The sequence below is a fragment of the Mustela erminea genome, chromosome 8, assembly GCF_009829155.1.
Source record: "Mustela erminea isolate mMusErm1 chromosome 8, mMusErm1.Pri, whole genome shotgun sequence".
Classification (NCBI taxonomy): domain Eukaryota; kingdom Metazoa; phylum Chordata; class Mammalia; order Carnivora; family Mustelidae; genus Mustela; species Mustela erminea.
In genome coordinates this window covers 110,101,977-110,120,905 of record NC_045621.1, presented here as the reverse complement: position 1 = coordinate 110,120,905, position 18,929 = coordinate 110,101,977, and the positions used below count along the sequence as shown (strand labels likewise).

The following is an 18,929-nucleotide window of genomic DNA, read 5'->3' as shown; positions in this document are numbered from 1 at the left end:
GTATTTCAGATCTTTTCTGTTTGATTTCTTTGTCTTTGGGCCTGTGCTGGTTAAGAACAGGATTGCTCCTGGGAGGATGGGACAAACAGATGCAATGCATTTGTTTGCATTTTCTGCATCTCTGTACTTCCAGGGATCTGGACCTCTCACATTCTATCTTGGCAAAGTAGAGCTCCAAGGTTTGTCTCTTCAGCCCATGATATTGTTAAAAGCTTTGATGACTTTTCCACACTTTGCAGGCATCTGCTGGACAGCCCCCTCAAGCTTCTCAACCTGTACTGTTGAAGCCCAGAAGTGCCAAGGAGAAATTCATTGCAAGACAAGGGCTTGTCACCACAGAGAACTCTACTTCCGTCTGGGACCTTGGACCCATTAGGGACCTGGTGCCTTAAACAGACTTTTGTCTCATTTTGCTCTTTTGATGTATTTTATTTTTAGTTGCCCTTGGATGGTAGTGTTGGTATGCTGTAAGCTGCTCTGTCATACCTGGAAGCATAAAGTCCTTCAGAGTCTATATTTTGACCAAGATTTACCTGAGTCAAAATTCTTTGATCTTTCTACTCTAGCAGAACTCAGTATCTGCTTTTCATGCAAATATACCCTCAAATAATAATAAAAAAATCTGTTGATCAGAGATATACACATACAGACACACAAACTCATAAATTATACCCGGGATTTTCTATTTCTGCTGCATGCATCAGAAAGCAGTTGCTCTGGATACTTTTGAAGTAATGGTTTAAGTCCCAATTTAAATATAAATAGGAAACCAATATCACCACCATGAAAGCCTGGCTTTCCCTCTCTCCTAGGTGGCAGCCAGCTTTTACAGACACACAGAATCACAGTTTCCTGGAGGTCCATTACTACAGCCTGGGGCTCTGGCTCAGTCACTCAGAATGGATATGAGGATGTTCTCACCATTTGGCTATAGCTATGTCTTTATGCTTTCTCCAAAAACCTTATATCCATGGACCCTTCCTCAGTTTTGTGAGGCAGGGATAATCTGTGGAGCTGGATGGAGGGGATATCTCAGCTGCCTGCATGTGGAGCTGCATACGCCTGGCATAGCTACTCTTTCTCTGTCTGGATCCCTGACCTTTCCCTAGGACTCAGGCCTGCCACTGGCAAAGCCCTCCACTACTTCTTCCTAGCCCTCCTTGCTCACCTACTTTCATTCCCTTTGGGCCTGGGTGCTTCTGTGGTCCCCACTTCTCAACGTCCTCTTACCTGGGCCTCTCCCTTCAGCCATATCACATTTCTTGGAGTTGCCTGAACCTATCAAACCTCTCATACCTCCGCTCTGCTGCAACACTAAACTCTCAATGACAACACTTCTCTCTTCCTTCACACCTTCCATGGTTTCTCATTGTTGAAGACACCACCTTGGAAGGGGGTGCTTCCTGTGTCTTCCTGGGCTGGGGGCTGGAGATACCTATGGCTGGGGGCCCACAGCTGCTCTCAGTCATTGGACTCCCTGTACTGGTTGCCATTTATGGTCTATATACATTTTGCCTCAGTGTCTTGAAGTCCCCCCATTGTAGCCAAGTTGTGGCCCTTATGGCAGGCTGGTTCTACTGGAGTCAGGTCACTTCCAGGCTGGGTGCTAGCTCTGGAAGAGGGGCACCAGAAGGGCCTGTGGAGACAAAAAGGCTTGTTTCAGCAACTGGGCTGTGGGTCCTGGCAAGATTTCAGTGGACTGGGGGTGAGGTGAAGGGGTGAGGGCATTACATTTTGACCCAAAGCATGAACAAATGTAGGATGGCAAATGTGAATTCAGGGGGCTCCAAGGCCAGGGCACACCAACCTGGCTGAAGCATGACATCCTCCCTCCATGCTCAGATGGAGGAACAGATGCAGAAGGGGAGACTGAAACCTTAGCATCAGAGACAGGACTCGAGTCCAGGTTCTGGGTTCTTGTCCTTAGCTCTGGTCCCAGACATGATTCCTTTCAGCTCCTAGTGGTTGGCCTGCTTAACAGGCTCTGGGCCTGGCAGTGGCTTCAGTGTTGCCAGAGTAGAGCCTGTTTAGTCTCAAATAGAGCCTGAGCCTGAACCAAGGATGACAGGCCAGGAGAAGGAGTGAGGAAAGATACAAGGTTGAGTGGAAAGGGCAGAGTTGAGCCTGGAGGACTCAGAGGTTCCATTTAATCTGGCAGCCTTGGGGGCAAACAGGAAAGGGACATGGGGATGGAAGAGGAGGAGGCAAAGCCCCTTCTTTCTACCCCCCCCCCCCATCCCTGTCTATTCCCAGCACCACAGGCAGAGTCAGGGAAACCTCACTGTTAGCAGCACCAGATTCACTGGGGACCTGGGTGTTGCCAGGCTGGGCATCTTAGCCAGAATGTCAGGGAGGTCTGTTTGAATGTGACTTGGAGCCTGTTTTCTGAAGCCTTTCTTCTCCTAGTCCCTGGGCCATGAGCTGGCCTCTCACTGCTTCTGTTCCATACCTGGGCACAGGGACCGAGGCCATCTCTGCCTTCATCTTTAGTGCTGGAATTAAGTGAGACTGGACTGAGCCTGTGGAGTTACCACTGCTGGGACCAGAGCAGTAGGAGAAGGGTGTTTCAGAAGATTAAGGGTGCTGGGCCAGCAGAAGGAGGGTGAGAGGAGGGAACAAGCCCCTTTAGGACCTTATGGAGATGATCTCAGTGTCAGCTGGGTCTGTCCCTACCCCACGGGAAGCCGATGCTATAGTTCATCAGAATAATAGGAAGATGTTTTAATGAAAGGCATTTACAAGGCATGGGCACAGGAAAACCACAAGACAGAGTGTAGTCTTTTGAACCACAGGAATGCTACCATCCCCTGTTGGAGAGTGTCAGGCAAGGGACAGCTACTGAAACTCAGAGATGAACGAGCTTCCTGACAGCAACTGTGATCTTGGTTCAGACCAGTGGACTGCTGGGTTCCTGCTGAGACAAGAAGCAGGGCATTTACACCCCCACCTTCTGCATGCCATTGCCTCTGTCCCTCTGAACTCTTGCTGGCTAAACCTAACCAGAAGCAGAGAGCAGGAGGGCCATGTTGATTGTCTATATATGTCAGGCAGTGTGGTGGCCCCTGTGGGGAGAGGGTCTCCAGAGGGACAAGGACAGCTATAGGTGGAGGGCACCTTGTGGAGATTTGCTGCCACTGTTTCCTGGGCCCCTGGCCCTGAGTGTGTACTCTCATTAAGAGGATATGGGACCTCCTGAGCCCCAGCCTTGATCCCACTTTGCTCTAGATGTCACACTCTGGGAGCCAGGGTTGAGACCTCCAGCCTTGCTACCCCCAGCTTTCCCTACTTGGGACACCTACATTCTGTCAGGGGTCTCCATTCCCAGTACCTTTTCAGCTTCCTTCTTCCTCTTCCCATGCCAGAAAATGTACCATCTGGGCCAGGAAACAGAGTGGAGATGGGTCAGTCAAGGAGTAGGTTTGTCTTCTCTGGGGATGCTAGGGCTTGAGAGTCACTCACCCACTTCCAGCTATGGCTGCCAGAAGCAGAATAATGCCAAGGCTCACAAACCATGCGAGGATTCTCCGGCTCCTGGCTGGGGGGTATAAAAGGGGGAGCCAGGTGTTTGGGGGGGGGGGCAAGGAGGGCCATCTGGGCCCAGAGAGACTACATTCTTTCCTCCTTGTATTTGTCCACTCAGTCATTTGTTTGCAAACACTTACTGAGCACCTACTGTATACATGGCATATATTAGAGATAAATGAGACATGGTCCCTGCTCTCTATGAGGTAGACTAGCAAACAATTATGGTGTGGTATCCCAGGGAAGCAGAGGAGGACAGAACAGAGGAATAGTAGGAAGGCTGATGAGCTTCAGGCGGGGGAGCTTGTCAGGGAAACCTTCTTAGGAAGTAGGACTTTTGACTGGACTTTGAAAAACAAGTATGAGTTCAGTTTTGGTCCCATGGTCAAGTAAAAAATTGTGCTGTAGGCAGAGGACACAGAATTCAAAGAAAAAGCTTGAAGTCATCTGTATGTACAGCATGTCAGTAGCTCAGTGTGGCTGGGGAGGAGTGGGGTGGTGGAAGGTGTGTAGGGGCTATTTGCACAAGGCCTTCCGAAGAGCTAGGCCTTATCTGGAGAGCAGTTGGGCTACAAACAGGGTGTTTCATAGGAAGATTTGCTCTTTGAGAAGGTTCCTTGGTTATTGAGTAAGATGTGGCCAAGAGGGGCAGGGAGGCCAGCTGAGTGATGCTAACATAATCCAGATGAGAAGTGAGGATGCCTGAGGAATGGTGGTGGATACTGCAATGAAAACATGGTAACACATTTAAGAATTATTTAACAAGATTTGGTGATTCCATGTCTTGAATATAGGGGAGGGAAGTTCCTGGTTTAGGAGGCTTAGGGCTTGTGTGGGGCCATTTGCTGAGAGGGACCCTGAGGGAAGAGCAGATTGGGGGTGGGGGAGTTGAGTTTGAATATGTTTCCAAGCATGCTTGCTTTGAGGGCCCGAGAGACCTCCAGGGGAGATGTCCTAGAGGCAGATGGCTTTATGGCTCTGAAGTTGGACACGTGGCATCAAGAAATCCCAGGAATTGCTATGTTCTCTGGATGGACAGCAAAAAGAGCTTGAGGCTGAGCAGAGGAGGAAGACAATCCAAAGACAACAATGACCCAGGATGGAGTACGGGCAGGTTGGATGCAGGATGGCTAGCTGCCACTGACCTGGGCAGAGAGTTGGGTCTTTGCAGGTAAGAAGGTGTGTCTTGCAGCTGGCACAATTGATGACCTCCAATGTGGGGTGGAGTTCTGTTAGAGAGGATAGGCAGTAGCCTTAGCCAGGGCCATGTGCCCCTCACCTCTCATTCCCCCACCCCCAAGTCCCCATACATACTCACCACAAGACTTGTTACAAGCTGCCCAGGAGGGTGAGATGATAGAGAAACTGAAGTGCTGGGGGAGGCAGACAGAGCCACAAAGGGTTGGGGTATCATCAAGAAAGGGAACTTGGAGAAGGTGTGGACAGGCGCCCAGTATGTGGGCAAATGGGGATTCCTGGGGAGGGACATTGGAGGGGCTGCAGACTGGGCTCTGTTCTCAGTCTTGGGAAAGGTGAAGGGCTGGGTGGTGGGCAGGGGCCATCTCCACCGCTCACCCTTCTCCTTCAGCTTCTTAGACGTCTCATTTAGCCTGTTAGTAAACACCTGTTTCTGAACATTAATCTCTCTCAGAAGTGATGGTTTATCTGAGTGGAAAAGGAAGAGAGGAAGAGGTGTGTTCATCATCTACATTTTATAGGTGGAAACAATTACATAACTCAAGATTGGGAATTCGAGCCAAGTTTTTCTAACAGTAACTGCACAGAGCACATAGATGCTGGGTCAGTCACCACTCTTCACCACATATCCCCACCCCAGGCCAGCAGGCCCTCTAGAAGTGCCTTGGGGTTCTGGGTTTTGTCAACAGAAGCCTGGGGGCTTCCTCACCATCTCGAAACTTCTTAATGGCTTCATCTATGTGATTGAATAATTTGGCTGTTGCTTCCTCCATATGGGCATGATCTGAGAATGAGATGTGGGATGAAGGGCAGTTGGGGGTATAAGATCCCAGGTCAGGTAAAGGGCCCAGCCCTGATCCCTAGTGTCTAGGCTGTGCCTCACCAAGATACCAGGGTTCTGGGAAGACATAATCCTTCTTCAGGAATAGGGAGTGGATGCTTTGGGAGAGATCTCTGGGTGGTCCTGGGGAGCCCCATAGAATCTGTAGGTCATAGTCTATCAATGCAGGCAGTTGTGGCCAGCAGTGGAAGCAGCTCTTCCCATTGATGGCAGGCAAGAGACAGGCAAGCAGGAAAAGCAGCATCTTCTGGGGTCTTCACTCTATGCTCTTAATACCCTGCCTAGCAGTTCCACTTGGAATGATGGTAGTCCCTCTCCCTGGAAACCACATTCTCTTTGAAGAACAAAGGTAAATTCCACAGGGCACAGTGAGGGCCAGTTATGATACAAAACTAGGCTGTGGCGCCAGAACGAAGTCAAGGTCTCAATATCTCCCTCTGAATATGAGGTCACTTATGTTCTTGGGGAGGATTCTTGTGAGGATCAGAGAGGTGGCTGTGCAGTCTTGTGTTGATGATCAGCTCTCCTGATGGTATTTACCATGTATGACACAGTTCAATTGGCTGAAATTTGAGAAGTCAGGAGGAAACAGCATAAAGAGAGGGCTAGTTATGTAAAGAACATGATTCACTTTTCCACATAGAGATGGTCAGCCAAGGGGAAGCTTATGGAACATACATCTTTTTCATGGCACATATAAATTAGCAGCTGTCTTGTGCCTGCCCAAGCCAAAGGAACATAGCTATTCCTACCACAGTGTAGTACAGACACACTGTAGACAGAGTTCCAGCCTGTAACTGGATGTGCAGAGAGAGAAGTCATCTTTGGGCCAGTAGTTCTTGTGTGTAATATGCACTGAAGAAAAACAAAGCTCCTTACCTGTGGGTAAGGTGTGGTAAAGAAAAAGCCAGTGAAATATTTGTCACTGCTTAGCTGGTAAGCTTTTTGTCTTCCATGCCAGCTTCTGAGTGTCTGAGGCTGGATTATGAGCAGCTGAAAGCCACCAGGCATTTGAAGAATGCATCTTACATGAACAAGAGGAAAAACAAAACAAAACAAAACAAAACAAAACAAAACCTAATAGCAAGAAATCAAAACAAAAGCAAACAAAAACCATAGGAAAAAGAAAGGGTACAAAGATTTGGTGAGAAACAAAAGAAAACTTAGAACACCACTATTTAAATAAACTATTGCTTTCTCCAGACAAGAAGAGACTGCTATGTAAGGGAAAAATAGAATAACAAAAGTTATTGGAGATTAAAAATATAATAGCAGGAATTCAAAAAAATTCCACAGAAGTGTTAGGAGATAAAGTTTTAGAAATCTCCCAGATAGAAGTACAGAAAGACAGACACAAGAAATAGGAAAAAAAGATACATTAAATAGTCAATCCACGAATTTCAATATCCAGCTATTACAAGTTTCAGAAAGAAAGAACAGAGAAAATTGAGGGAAAAATTATTCATGATAGAAATTTGGTAGGAAGTATATATGGATAGGAATTTTATCTTATAGGGAGAGGAATTTGGAGGACAGGCATCAAGATTTGCCAGAAGAAATAGTTGAATTGGTAAATTCCATCAGGTGGGCTCTGAGATGAGAGAATGATTCTGAGTACAACACAGCTGATGCTTTCCCAATGACTGGACAGTTTTGAGGTTAAGGAATTGGCATACTTTTTCTACTCAGGCCATGCTCTGGAAGGAAGGTCCCAAATCAGGACTGGAAAAAACAGTGCTCCCTCCCCTGATGTCCTGGATACCATTCAGAGGTATATAATTATGCAAGTCAGTAGCTTACAATGTTTGCCATCACTTGTGGTGGGAGGGGGGCTCTGCCCAGCCTGTGTGAAAACACAGTATTGACAGAAATGATACAAGGAAGAAATTTTAGAAAGCCATGTATTTCCATATTGAAGGGGCCCACTGAGCAGATATTGAGGGGTAGGAATAGGGAAAACCACACCAAGGCACAGAGAAAAAAAAAAAAAAGACCATGTGCAATAATCAGAATTACTTCAGACTTCTTAAGAGCAATGTAGGAAATAGTAGACAATGGAACAATTTTATATTCTGAGTAAAAGTGTATCCATGTTATAACTCCATACTGAGGAAAATGTCAGGGAGGAAGAAAGACTATTTCAACCAGACAAGGTTTAAAATTAAACTCTATTATCTTTTCTTAAACTATTGGGGGATATGCTCCAACTAAATGAACAAAACAAGGAAACAAGATGAAGACATGAAGTCAGGAAATGGAAAATCTAACCTTGCAGAGAGGTGAGGAGAACCTCCATAGCGACACCCTAGAATGACAAGTGGTCCAGACTGTTTGACTCTCCTTGGATGAAGAAAATCCTGAAATAGGCAGCCTAGGTCAGCCTCCTCTGGGACTGGGTTCCTTTTCTGACTTTCTTTGGTATTATTTGTTCTCTTTTGCTTTTCCTTGGCAGAAATAGTCTTTTCTCAAAATGGAGGTGGTGATGTTCAATACTCAGGATTTTGTTTTGGGCGGTGAAATAATCGGAGTAGGTCTTTAGAGTGCTTTGGCATCAAGCTATCAGGAAACCCCTGCTGAAGTAAAGGAAATATTCTGTAAGAGGCAGTCATACTTGTTAGAGTTCTACCCTAAGATTTGGGTCTAAGCCCTAGAGTGTGCTACATCTTCCTTTACCTTAGTTTATGCTTGTCCTCTGGGAAACTTGTGAGGGTAGGTTTCAGGCGTCACTTTGTCCTTGGCCCAATACCATCTCAATTCACCTTGGCATCCTAGTGTTAGTCAACTAAAGTGGTGCTGACACTTTGAAGTGGTAAAGATTTTATTTATTTGTTTGACCCACAGAGATCACAAGTAGGCAGAGAGGTAGACAGAGAGAGAGTGGGGGTGGGGGGGTGAGGTGGAAGCAGGCTCCCTGCTGAGCAGAGAGCCCGGTGTGGGGCTCGATCCCAGGACCCTGAGATCATGACCTGAGCTGAAGGCAGAGGCTTAACCCACCGAGCCACCCAGGCACTCCTGAAGTAGTATTTAAATATAGAATCACAGAGACCATGGGCTTGGGGAGCTTTTGATCCAACACATTGCCTATGACTGGTAGCTCTTCACATCTTCATTTTCTAGCCTTGACTTGCTTGCCTTGATTTCCCTTCTTATTTCTGATTAATTCAATAGTTTGTTGTGTACTTGGAATGAATTAGGAATTTGGATTGAATTAGAAGTCTAAATAGTAAAGGCAGCCCTTTCCAATTCTAGGCATCTTGGGGGTATTAGAGCTGCCTTCTGTATATTGAGATCACATCCACCCTGTGCCTCCTGCAACTTGGGCATGTCTCCTAACCCTGACAAAGGAAAGCTCATGCAGTTTTTGAAAACACAAATAAAGCCGCTTCTTTGAGGCCAAACATCCCTCTGGCCCAAGAGGTTTTTTTTTTTAGGTTCCCATCTTAGAATATGGTTTCCTGTCCCCTCCCCCCACATTCTGATTGCTTTCCTTTCAAACCATTTCTTTCTGCCAGAGAGAATGGTATTGGCAAAATTGTTTGATACCATCACACACAGATTTCCCTGCATATTGCTTCATAACCAGTTACCACAAACTTAGTCGCCTGAACAACACTCATTCATCATTTTATGGTGTCTTATAGGTCAGAAGTCTGGGCAAGGCTCACCTGGTCTCTATCAGGGTCTCACAAGGCTGAAATTGTGATGTTATAGAGTTGACCTTGAACAACAATGGGTTGTAACTGTGTGGGTTTAATTATAAGTATAATTTTTCTTTTCAACAAATACATTATAGTACTATAAATGCATTTTTTTCTTCTTTATGGTTTCTTAAGATTTTCCTCTCTGTAGTTTATTGGAAGAATAAAGTATATAATACATATAACAGGAAATATATGTTAATTGCTTATATTATTGTTAGGCTTCAGGTCAATAGTAGGCTACTAGTAATTAAGTTTTGGGGGAGACAAAAGTTATGTTTGGATTTTCCACTGTGTGGAAGGGGTTGGTGCCCTGAATCCTTATGTTGTTCAAGTGTCAAGTGCATATCCTAAGCTAATCAGAGGAATGAAATCCTTTATATTCACAACACTGCCTTATGTTCAGGGGCACAGGATTATACTGGGTATGGACAACAGGGGACAGGAATATTGGGGATCATCACAGAATTCTGCCTACTACACCTCTAAATATCAAATATTTACTCTTTGGATCTGTGGTAATATCACTAGCCCCCCTCCCCACATATTTAGTCACCAATTTGGGTTATGAAACTATGCGTCCCCATAGCCCCTTAGTGTGAAGATAAGTTAGTTAGAGGCATAGCTGCATTGGCACCAACTGACACCAATTACCTGGAGTTAGTGCATACTCCATAGGTTGAGGACACCATCTTTCGTAAGACTGACCTCACTTCAGACACTAGCCACAGGGTCTGGGGTTCTAGGCCATCTTCATTTCTTACCACCTGGTTACAAATATGGGTTTTCCCACTATCCCCCCAGGTTTCATGATTTGCTAGAAAGACTCACAAAACTCAGGCAAGTGCTATACTTATGATTATAGCTTTATTATAAAGGATAGAAACAACCAGATGAAGAGACAAATAGGGGGTCGCAAATGTGAAGTTTCTGTATCTTCAGGATGCCTCACCCTCCTGGTACGTTCCTTTTCCAGGAAGCTCACTTGAGCTTCAGTGTCTACAATTTTTATTGGGGTTTCATTGTATAGACATGATTGAGTCATTGGCTATGTGATTAAATCCAACCTCCATCTTCCCCCTCCTCTTAGAGGTTGGGCTGATACTGCCTGGATCAAAGTGCAAACACTCTAAACACATGGTATTTCTGGCCTAGCCAGATCCTGTCTTGAGTCACTGCCTTAGCATAATGTCAGCAGTAAGCCCCCCATAAGTAGCAAAGACATTCCTATCACTCAGGTTAAATCCAAGGATTTAGAGATTACCTCCTGGGAACCAGAGAGAAAGGCCAGCCAGACTCTTTACCACACAACAATAGCACATAAAGTTATTTCTGCTCATTAATATTTTGGCTTGAATACACCTGGATCCAGTCTTTGTAATGCTTCTGTTGGAACCTTCTGAGAGGTTCTCAAGTTCCAGGTCCAAGCTTTTGATTCACAGGTGCTGAATTGTGGAGATAGCAGGATAGTAGCAATGAGAGATCTAGGGACAAGTGGAACATTACAAGGGCATCTATTTTCACAGAGTGCACAAACAGATTAGCTTAGTTGGTCAGCAAAACTAGCTTAGAGGTTATTGGCTTGTAAATCCAGTGCAGTTGTTACAAGGAAGCTTCGTTGAAAGAGTGTTTGATAAATCTATGAGGTTAGTGTTGCCTTGGTAAATGCCTTTACAAAAGATTGAATTTAGTTTTTTGATTTTTTAAATGAAAAAAAATAGAAAAAATCCTCACCAGATGACCTATCATAAATGAAATATTCATTTCATTTTCTTTCTGGTTAAAACTCATGTCTTGAAATGCTTTGTTGTATCTACTTAGAATGATCAATGGAGATGCCTGGGGGGACTTCTCCTGTAGAACTTGCTGCTAGAGAAGATTAAAATTGCATGAAGCCACTCATGTAATTTTAATGACCATCAAAAGAATTTTGACTAGAATTGGGAGGAATTTAAAGTGAGATGCTTCTTCTGGGAAAGGCTGAGGCCATGGTCCTTTGTTATTCAAGGAGGTGAGATCAAGCATCTATAGGACATTTTGTCTTCCACCTCTGTTTCTAGTTAGAGACATTATTTCTACAATCAAGGGTTAAGGAAAGAACATCTGCAAAACTAGGAGCTCCTGGCCATCTTCTTGCTGCTTCTAGAGAATCATGCAGGGTAAGAGACGGGCATGGACTTAATGGGGCTCAGTGACCCATGTGTTCTTCCTAGGAGGAGTGAGCTGAGGCCCAGGATGGGAACTGATGAAGGTTCAAGTGCAGCACTGTGCTTTCCAGACCAAGGCTTACCACCGTATACTTATACCGTCTATCTCTCAGATTTTCCATTTTATGCCCACTGAGCTCCTGCATCCATAAAGCCTACTCAGATTTTTCCATCTCAGTGATTTCTACATCTTCTGATCCCTCAGAAGGCCATGTCTAAGTTTTTCATTAGGTAATTTGTTATCTGCTGATTTAGGGACACATTTTTTTTTTTTTTAACTATTGATTTAAAATGGCATTAAAATCCAGTATAAGCCTACTGCCCCCCAGACCTTACCAGCCTGCTTTTAAATATGGGGTCACAATCACAATAACATTTCTCTGGGTCATCTTATTTTTGCAAGCTCTCAGCTCTTGTGGCTCTCCCACTGTCAGTAGTTTGGGAAGCCCTCAGGTCATGTCTCCCCTGGGGTTGTGAGCACAGTTTATTTTATGCAGCTGGCCTGAAGTGTCTCCTCCTCTTTCTGATGCTGAGCTCCCCATTGCCACGCTCCACACACAATGTTCTTAGCTTCTTCTTCCTTATTTTGGATGCAGGGGATTCTGACTTTTTGCTGGGAGCCCAGTACTCTCCTGATTCCCCTATGAGGCCACAACTACTATCCCAAAGAAGAAAGAGAAATGGCTCCTCTCACAGTCACAAGTTCAAAGCAGAATGTCTGTGTTCTAAGGCACTGGGGTAATTCTGATATTACTTGCTTTCTTCCAGTGGTTACATGTAGTAGCCCTTGACACAAGTTTGCTCATCTCCTCTCTTTGTTTCTTTCAGTAAGTTCTTTCTCATAGGCTCCTTGAAAAAAAGACTGGGACCTTTCCAGAAGTCTCCAAGACAGGTCTGATTTCTAAAGTAAATGTGGCAGGTAGAGACAATGGGTTCACTTATGCTGGTCAAAAGTGGTCTTTTTTTTTTTCTTTTAAGATTTTATTTATTATTTGAGAGAGAGATAGGACAAACGGGGAGCAGCAGAGGGAGAGAGAGAAGCAGGCTCCTTGCTGAGCAGAGAGCCGGACATGGGGCTCCATCCCAGAACCCTGGAATCATGACCTGAGCCAAAGGTAGGCACTTAACCAACTGAGCAACCCAGGTGCCCCACAAGTGGTCTTGATGGGACAAGGCTCTAGTTTCCAAATGGAATATTTGTTTTCCCTGGAGAAGAAGGCAAATAGGCAGAGAACTCTCAGGTATGGTAAGAATCCATCCTCCATGGCTTTTTGGTTTTTGCTGCTTAAGTAGAGCAGAACAGAGCCTTTGGCTGTCAGAAGGCCATAGCTATGTTGGGAACTAGAACATCTTCTCTCCGCTGAGCTGGCCATTGAGTCTGTTATGGCGTACACCTGAAGTTAGGAGGATGTGCTAATGCCAAGAATTTTGGACAACTTTGAAGGACTTAGGGACTGCCTGTCCTTTAATAAAACAAGAGATACTGGGGTCATAGGTCTATGAAAAGCCCTAAGTACAGACTTGTTCATCAATAGGGGAGGGACACAGCCTAAAGGCCAATGGTGGATGCACAGAGCTGAGGAATCTGCAAGGAGGAATTAGAGGCCTCAGGCAGAGCAGGAAACCAAAGTGGTGGTAGCCTGCTCCTGCCTGAAGTTCTTCAGTCCTGGGGATAAGAACACAAAGAAGTTTTTGGTCTGCAAGTGGACTCTATGCAAACCCCGTCAGCCACACTGAGGGTCACAGGTTTAGGGCCCCAGGTGAATGGACGCCATGACCACTGCCATTCATTACTATCTAAGAAGCAGTAGAGATGGAGTGAAGAGATAGACTGGGTTTACCGTGGTCCTTCCTCCATGTGGAAATGAGGGAACAGGGAATAAATGTGCATGCAATCTTTCCTGAGTTGTATCTGGGTTTGAAATCTTGCTGACATTTCCCTGTTGTATTATTTTGGGCTAGTTTCTTCATGTCCCTGATCCTTGTATCTTCAAATTTAAAATGGGGATAGTTAAGGCACCATCTCCTGGGGATTTTGTGAATATGTGTTATCAAGTGCTTAACGTAATGTATGTTATAAATTTCTCTTCAGTCCTTACCCTTCTCTTTGGGTGGACCTGAATTCAAATGGATCCTGTTGCCAAATAACAATAACTAAGCACTGTGAAGTGTGTACTACTAGGAATGGTGCTCAATCACAACAGACACCGTTAGATGTGCACAATCAGTGGGTATCCCCCTGCTAGAGACCAGTGTGCAGGGTACAGAGGGATGAGTTTTGTCCTATTGGGGGCTGAATAGCCATGTGACTGGCAACCCAGGCATGCCTTTTTGCAAGCACACACACACACACATGCACGCACACACACATGTTTGCACATACTATGGTATGCGTCTTACTTAAGGGTTAACTAGTATAGATGAGTAGCTGACTGCTGTTGATTTGCATCTGGGAAGTAGTCTTTAAACACTTAGGCCTGCAGGACGCTGGAAAACAATTCCCCTGGATCCAGAAAAAATGGAGATCTAGTCAGTCCTGAAGTCTGTGAGTGGTGGGGCCACTGTGGGTGCAGGCTGGATGAGACTTCTTGAGACCAGGGAGAGACTTGCAATAGAGAAGTCCAAGTTCCCACTTGCTGGGTGAGCTTTCCCAGCCTCCTCTGGTTGTCAGGTGCTACAGTCCTTTCCCATCCATCTAGGAAACATCATTGATTGTGCCTGAATCTTGCTGAGAGCTGTGCTAGGAGCTCCACAGAAAAGATGGAATGAAGAGCCTTCTACTATGCCTGGGAGGAGGTGGGTGATTGCTTCCTCTGGGATTTTTATGTTGCTCAAAGCTAAAGGGTGGGCAGTAGTGGATGTGGACCGTGGGGCATGAGGTCTAGCCTGGAGCGGATGCTCAGCAGGGCTAGTTATTAGGGGCTGGACTGGACCTAGCTTGGCAGCTAGTTGGAGGACACAGGAGAGGCCTGGAGGGTTCTTTTTATCTTGTTGGGAGCTAGGCTGTGCTGTCTGCTGCCTGTCAGGCCCTGTTCTGTGCTTCCATACTTCTAGTAAACTCCTTCTCCCATTCTTCATTCTCTCTAGCCACAGCTGCAGCCAGGGATTCCCCAGATCCTTGGTATATATCTTCTGGTTGAAGTCCCCCCAAGGCAGTGGACAAAGGTAATCTGCTCTGGGTGTCTCCATGGAGGTGAGGGTGATATGCAGCATGCTCCCATGCCTCTTTCTACTCCTTTCCTGGCTTCCACACCTGACACCTGCATATTTTCACCGCCTTCCTAGCCATAGCTGCTTTTTGGGAAAAAATATGCTCCTCCTCACTTATATTTCAATATGTACCAGGATGTCCTTTCTGTTGGGAGTATTTGACTTCCTTGCTGTTGAACAAGAGGCTTTGTACTCTGTATTTTAAGCTTCAAGGGGACACAGCTATCATTTCAGAACCCGCTGTGATCCAGGTGGTTTATCCACATAATCACATTTAATCTTTACAGTAATTATATCAGTCCAGGTAGGCAAGGTCGGGCTCTAACCACACACCCTCACCTTTCAGTGGCCTGAAAAAAACAAAGACTTATTTGTCCTTTATGGTACTTATCCATATGGGTTGAATGGGTCTCTGCTCATCAGAGCCACTCAGAGATTCTGACAGATAAAGCAGTCCCTCTTTTGGATCTTGTGGAACACCATACCAAGGGGAGAAGAGAGTGTGGGAGGGTCTTTTGTGGGTACTTAAATGCTCTAGCAGCATAAGCAATAGAGATTGCTTCCACTCACAAGTCACAGGTAGATCTAGCCATAGGGCCTTTCCCAACCTCAATGATGTGGGCACTTACAAAGCTGTGGTCACCTTACAGGCATGACATTTTATAAAGTGACTGGAATGAGCCTTTCTGTTAAGATGCCTTCCTCCCCAACTGGCTCCCCATACCCTCCCTCCCACCCCTTGGCCAGAGGAGAAGCCGCATGCTTGGTTACCAGTGAGGGTGATCACCACATCAGCTTTGGAGGCAAGGGGGAGCATCCCTATGTGACATGCACCTGATAAGAGTTACTTCTGTGGGCAATGTGACGAGACAGCAGGTAAAAAACCCAGATCTCTCTGACCTGAAGATCCACTGCTCAGGGTGAATAGTTCTACTTTTTCAGCTTGTTAGTTTTTATTATCAAAGGTCACTTATAGAATCCTAAAAGTTTTTTAAACTCACACAGAGCTCGAGCCTAGAATATTGTTATGCCAACTACATGCAAAAGAATGCAACTGGACCACTCTCGTATACCATACACAAAAATCAACTCAAAATGAATTAAAGACTTAAATGGAAGACCTGAAACTATAAAACTCTTAGAAGAACACATAGTCAGTAAGTTCTTTGATATTGGTCTTAGAGATATTTTTTTGAATCTTTTTCTCTAGCAAGGACAACAAAAAGAAAAATAAACAAATGGAACTACATCCAACCAAAGAGCTTTTTGCACAGTGAAGGAAACGATCAAAATGAAAAGGTATTTGCAAGTGATATATCTCATAAGGGGTTAATATGCAAAATATATAAGTAACTGAATTCAGTATTTAAAAAATATGATCTAAAAATGGGAAGAGGAAGTGAATAGACATTTTTCCAAAGAAGACATCCAGATGGTCAACAGACAAATGCAAAGATGCTCATTATCACTTGATCATCAGGAAATACAAATCAGAACTACAATGAGATAATACCTTGTACCTGTCAGAATGTCTAGTATCAAAGACAAGAAATAACAAGTTTTGGTGAGAATGTGGAGAAAAGGAGACCACTTTTTACTGTTGGTGGGAACATAAATTGGTACAGAGGTACAGTCTTCCACTTATAAAATAAAAAAGTCATGGGATGTACTGTACAGCATTGGGAATACAGTCAACAATATTGTAACAACTTTGTATGGTGACAGATGGTACCTAGACTTACTGTGGTGACCATTCTGTAATATGTAAAATTTGAATCACTATATGGTGCACTTGAAACTAATACAATATTGTTGATTCAATTATTCTTAAATTAAAAAGAAAAATGTCATTTTCTCAGGAAACTCAAACAAGAAGTATTTGGGGGCAATTAGAAATATTGGTTGTTGTCCTGTCCCTGCTGTCCCTCCAGCAGTGCCCTGTCGCTCAATCGGAATGCACTGAGCCAGGAAAAGAAAGAGTATCTGGATGGAGCTTTATTGCATGGGTGAGCTCATGTGACAGGGCGTGGCTATCCTGATTTTATAGGTGCAGGAAGAAGGGTGCAGAGAGGGTAAGGGACCTGCTGTCGCCACACAGAGAAGAGCTGCAAGGTGAGGCCATCTGAACCCTGTCCTCAGCCCTGCTCTGAGCAGCCCACACAACCTGTTAAGACACCCTACTTGCCCAAGAGTGTTAGGCTGAGACAGTGATCCTGGGTGGTGAGACATTGAAAGGTTTAAGAGTATAGGAAACCCTAGGTACCAGTGAGGACTGATGGCTGTGTCTGACAGTTTCTGGTCCAAGAACTATGGGGCTTGGTGTGCCCCTGAGGTACAGGGAGGTAGAAGTCAGAACAAAGAGAAAGAGAGGAAGACTATAGTTTTCTCAAGCACTGTAGGTCATGGCCCAGTGTGGGGGTTCAGGGTGTTGTGAGTGCCTGGCCCCTCTATGTTCCTCTCTGTGGTCTGTGCAGCTCCCAGGAGCAGGAGACTGGAACCTCCAGGCCCTACTTGTTGCTAGGGAAACGATCCTGGAAGTCCCCCCTGCTGCCACAAAGTGGGCATCATCAATCAGTCAGGCTCCAAAGACCAAGCTTCTGCAGCTGAACTTTTCCTTCCTACATTTTCTCTTTTCCCTGGCATTTTGTCTGGAGGGGAGGTTGAAAATGGACACTGATCAAGGGTTTTAGACACCATGGCCCTCAGTCCTCCTGGTAGCTGTGTATGGCAGGCACTTCTATGTACATTTTAAGGATGGAGGGACCAAGGGTTAGGGAGATCAGAGTGGTTTGTCTGAGGCTGCCCGGTTAGTAACAGGCAGAGCAGGGCACCGATCCAGGCCTCTGAGCTTGAGGCCAATGCTGCCTGCATACTGACTGATAAGAGGAGAGGGCCAAGAGGTGTGGAGGTTGTGTGGGGTGCAGGACACCCTGCTGGTTCCTAGATGACCATTTTGCTGATGCAGTTGTGGGGACATTGAGGCCCAGAGAGGAACGAAGTCTTTCACAAGAAGGGATGGAAGATCTGCAAGCCTGCCATTTGGTGGGAAGTGGAGATAGGCTCCGGGAGGGTGTGGAAGGTCCTGAAATGAACAGCGTGAGGAGAGATGTTGTAGGGCAGGAGGGGGTTCCCCTAGGCTTGAGGAAACATGGCTCTCTGATCGGTAGTTTTGGATCACCTATATCTTTATAAATAAGCAGGAACTTTCTGACATACAGTGTCCCTGCTCTGTGTGGACTCCAGGGTCAGAGGGATTCAGTTAGAATCTCAGCACAGTCCTTAACCAGCCATGTGGCCTTGGCAAGTCATATACCTCTTAGGGGTAAACATAATGATGCCTATTTCATAGATTAAAATAGGGAAAGAGCTCACTGCATAGTAAGCACTATAAATAAAATGATGGCAAGAGTAAGAATAAAAATGATGCCAGCTGCTAGCATGACTGGTATCATTGTGCGAAGTGGGGCTCCAAGAGCTGCTAGCACCAGCACCCAACATGTCATAACTGGGGGGGAGGCAGCCTGGCTGGTGTAGAGGAGACCTCCACTGTGGAGGGAGACTGAGCCTTGTCACGTGTGGGTCCCTCCCTCTGACTTTGATCCTGGCTTTGGTGAGCTGAGTGATCTTGGGGAGAGATATATGCCCTTTTAGGATCTCAGTTTGTTCATTGGTAAGCTCTTCTCACTTACCTGAGTGATGGGTCGACAATTTGACCCAGTGCAGCTTCCTGTGTGGGTGATGAAGCACCGTTTCTGACTGGGAGAATAAGAAATGGCTCTGTCTGCAGAGCTAAGGGTGAAGGATGACTTTCCTGGGATATGGGGCTTCTGCCAGTTCCTCTGGGCCTTCGACCTAAGGCCCCTCCACTGGCTTCTGCCCAGGGCAGTTGGCTAGAGAACCTGGTCTTCCACACATTCCTTTAATGGGCCCTGTGCTCATTGAAGCAAAGTGCACAAAAACTCCCTGTAAATGCCTGGTAATGTGGCTCAGAATTGGACCCTGCAGGATTATTAGAGCCATCCATCTTAATTATACTGAAAATCACTTATACGCTTTACATAATAAAGCTGCATTTACAATTTCCCAGCTCTGAGCCAAGCCTGGCAGGGCTCTCATTCTCTGGGTGGGGCATTTTCCTCAAGCCTATTTCCATTCCCTGGATGTTTCTTTAACTCCCCTTCTTTCCTGAACCATGGGCTCAGAGCTGGGCTGTGTGGAGACTGAGCCCTCCTGGGGAGGGCACTGTCCATATTC

At 45.6% G+C, this 18,929-nt stretch overlaps 1 protein-coding gene and 1 long non-coding RNA gene across 5 annotated transcripts; one reads left to right on the top strand and one right to left on the bottom strand.

The window, feature by feature from the left end:
* Positions 1 to 416: 416 nt before the first annotated feature.
* TEX51 (testis expressed 51) lies at positions 417 to 5,839 on the bottom strand. Of its 4 annotated transcripts, none has more exons than XM_032353930.1 (8): positions 5,603 to 5,839; positions 5,429 to 5,503; positions 5,098 to 5,187; positions 4,841 to 4,858; positions 4,668 to 4,751; positions 3,460 to 3,535; positions 3,329 to 3,374; positions 417 to 1,636 (listed from the first exon to the last, which is right to left on the bottom strand). In XM_032353930.1, the coding sequence occupies exons 1-8, from the start codon at positions 5,802 to 5,804 to the stop codon at positions 1,607 to 1,609; spliced, it is 621 nt and encodes a 206-aa protein (XP_032209821.1). In that variant the 5' UTR covers positions 5,805 to 5,839; the 3' UTR covers positions 417 to 1,606. The 4 variants fall into 4 exon arrangements, with proteins under 4 accessions (XP_032209821.1, XP_032209824.1, XP_032209822.1 ...); XM_032353931.1 differs by lacking the exon at positions 417 to 1,636 and adding an exon at positions 2,320 to 2,914; XM_032353932.1 differs by lacking the exon at positions 417 to 1,636 and adding an exon at positions 2,320 to 2,911.
* Positions 5,840 to 5,933: 94 nt separating this feature from the next.
* On the top strand, positions 5,934 to 15,968 carry LOC116596796. Its single transcript, XR_004288320.1, has 5 exons — positions 5,934 to 6,008; positions 7,250 to 7,331; positions 14,165 to 14,261; positions 14,553 to 14,630; positions 15,886 to 15,968. It is a non-coding gene; the product is annotated as an uncharacterized LOC116596796 (long non-coding RNA).
* The last annotated feature ends 2,961 nt before the right edge of the window (positions 15,969 to 18,929 follow it).